Source organism: Eimeria tenella, genomic scaffold (genome assembly GCF_000499545.2).
Source record: "Eimeria tenella Houghton genomic scaffold, Eth_scaff4185, whole genome shotgun sequence".
NCBI classification, from domain to species: Eukaryota; Apicomplexa; class Conoidasida; order Eucoccidiorida; family Eimeriidae; genus Eimeria; species Eimeria tenella.
In genome coordinates, this window is record NW_013545099.1 from 1,973 (window position 1) to 3,784 (window position 1,812).

Sequence of the window (1,812 nt, forward strand, 5' to 3'; positions counted from 1 at the left end):
GGGGGGCCCCGGGGCCCCGGCAGCGCTGCATTTAAAATGTGGAACTTGAGACAAAAATTGTTTCGGAGCTGGGCCGAGGGGCCCCTGGGGGCCCCTGGGGGCCCCTGGGGGCCCCTGGGTACCCGGGGGGGCCCCTGGGTACCCCGGCGGGCCCCTGGGTACCCCGGGGGGCCCCCTGGGGGGCCACCAGGGGCCCCTGGGGGCCCCTAGTACTTGGAAACATCGACTGCAGAAGCCATTTTAGTTTTGAGTAAACCCTTGGCGAAGCGGGACCTGAGAAGCAGCTCAAATAGCTAAACCCTAAACCCTACAGTCGCCAAACCACTGGGTTTACGAGGGTTTAGGGTTTAGGGTTTAGGGTTTAGGGTTTGGTGGCAGCAGCCCTACTTGCAGACGTCGCAGGAGATTCGCTCTTTGCCGCTGTCTGAGGTTTCCGAACAGTAGACTGCACCCCAACGCGCAAACCCCAAACCCTAAACCCTAAACCCTAAACCCTAAACCCTAAACCCTGACCGCAACACCCAGAACCCGAAATTCCAAACTTCAAACCCCAACCCCAAAACCCAAAACCCCAACGCCCCACTCCAAGCCCCAAACCCTAAACCCTAAACCCTAAACCCTAAACCCTAAACCCTACTAGCAAGGCAGCAGGAGCAGACAAAGCAGAGGTCGACGGGTTTGTGGTGGCAGAAGCAAACAGCAGTGTTGGTTTTGTGGTGTACAGACACTGCAGCAATTGTGGGGCGCAGCGAGGGTTTGGGGAGAAACCAAAACAGCAGCAGCTGCAGCAGCGCGAAGTCTCCGCGGAGGGTTTTGGGGCCCTTTGCTGCTGCTGCTGCTGCTGCTGTTGCTGCTGCTGCTCCCGCGCTGAAACACTCCGCGAAACTCATCCACCGGCCCCGCGTCACGTCGCACAGCTGCTCCAGCAGCGTCTGCAGCAAACCCCAAACTAGGGTTTAGGGTTTAGGGCTTCGCGCTACTCAGCCGCCGCCATCCTTGCCAACGCCCGCGAGGGTTTAGGGTTTGGAAATTAGGGTTTGGGGTTTGCGCCTCAACGCGAAGCTGGGTCAAGGGCCCACTGCAAACTCCGAGGGTTTAGGGTTTAGGGTTTAGGGTTTGCGGCTAGGAAAGCCAAACACCTACCGAGCAGTCGGGAAGCAGGGAGCAGCAGTCGATGGCAACGCCCTGACACAAAACAACAAACCCCAAACCCTAAACCCTAAACCCTAAACCCTAAAACCTAAACCCTAAAGCCTCAAGCCTATTTCCGGGCCGGCGCTTTAGACTCCGTGACACTGCCGTCCGCTGGCTCCACGCCGCGAGCAAACCTCAAACCCAAACCCCAAACCCTAAACCCTAAACCCTAAACCCTAAACCCTAACCTGTTTGCTCGCTGCGAAGGCAGTGTTTAAGAGAGGAATGCACTGAGCAGCAAAACCCTTTTTGTCCGAAATGTCCAGCAGCAAAACGCGGCTCTCAGCAGCAGGGCCTCCGCCCCTCCAGCGGTGCACGTCTGAACCCCAAACCCTAAACCCTAAACCCTAAACCCTAAACCCTAGCCCTGGCCCTGGCCCTAAACCCTAAACCCTCGGGTCCCGAAGCTGTTTGTAGGCAGACAGCAGCAGCAGCAGCACCCGCTGCAGTAGGACGGCAAAGGGCCTGCAGCCCAGCCCAAACTAGGGTTTAGGGTTTAGGGTTTAGGGTTTGGCTTACAGCACAAGGCTATTGAAAGGGCCCCGGCCAGCAGCGACTCGCCTTCCATGCGGCTGCTCTTCTGCGGCGCTGCAGCAGCAGCAGCAGCAGCAGCAGAGC

The 1,812-nt window shown here is 58.4% G+C and overlaps 1 protein-coding gene across 1 annotated transcript; it reads right to left on the minus strand.

Annotated features, from left to right (window-relative positions):
- Window positions 1–383: 383 nt before the first annotated feature.
- Window positions 384–1,762, minus strand: ETH_00042075 (RNA polymerase II transcription initiation/nucleotide excision repair factor TFIIH, related; the record flags this gene model as incomplete). The annotated part of the gene is made up of 5 exons (XM_013379931.1): window positions 384–445; window positions 638–932; window positions 1,144–1,185; window positions 1,383–1,513; window positions 1,714–1,762. 5 exons carry the CDS (start codon window positions 1,760–1,762, stop codon window positions 384–386), a joined length of 579 nt encoding a protein of 192 aa, XP_013235385.1.
- Window positions 1,763–1,812: the final 50 nt, after the last annotated feature.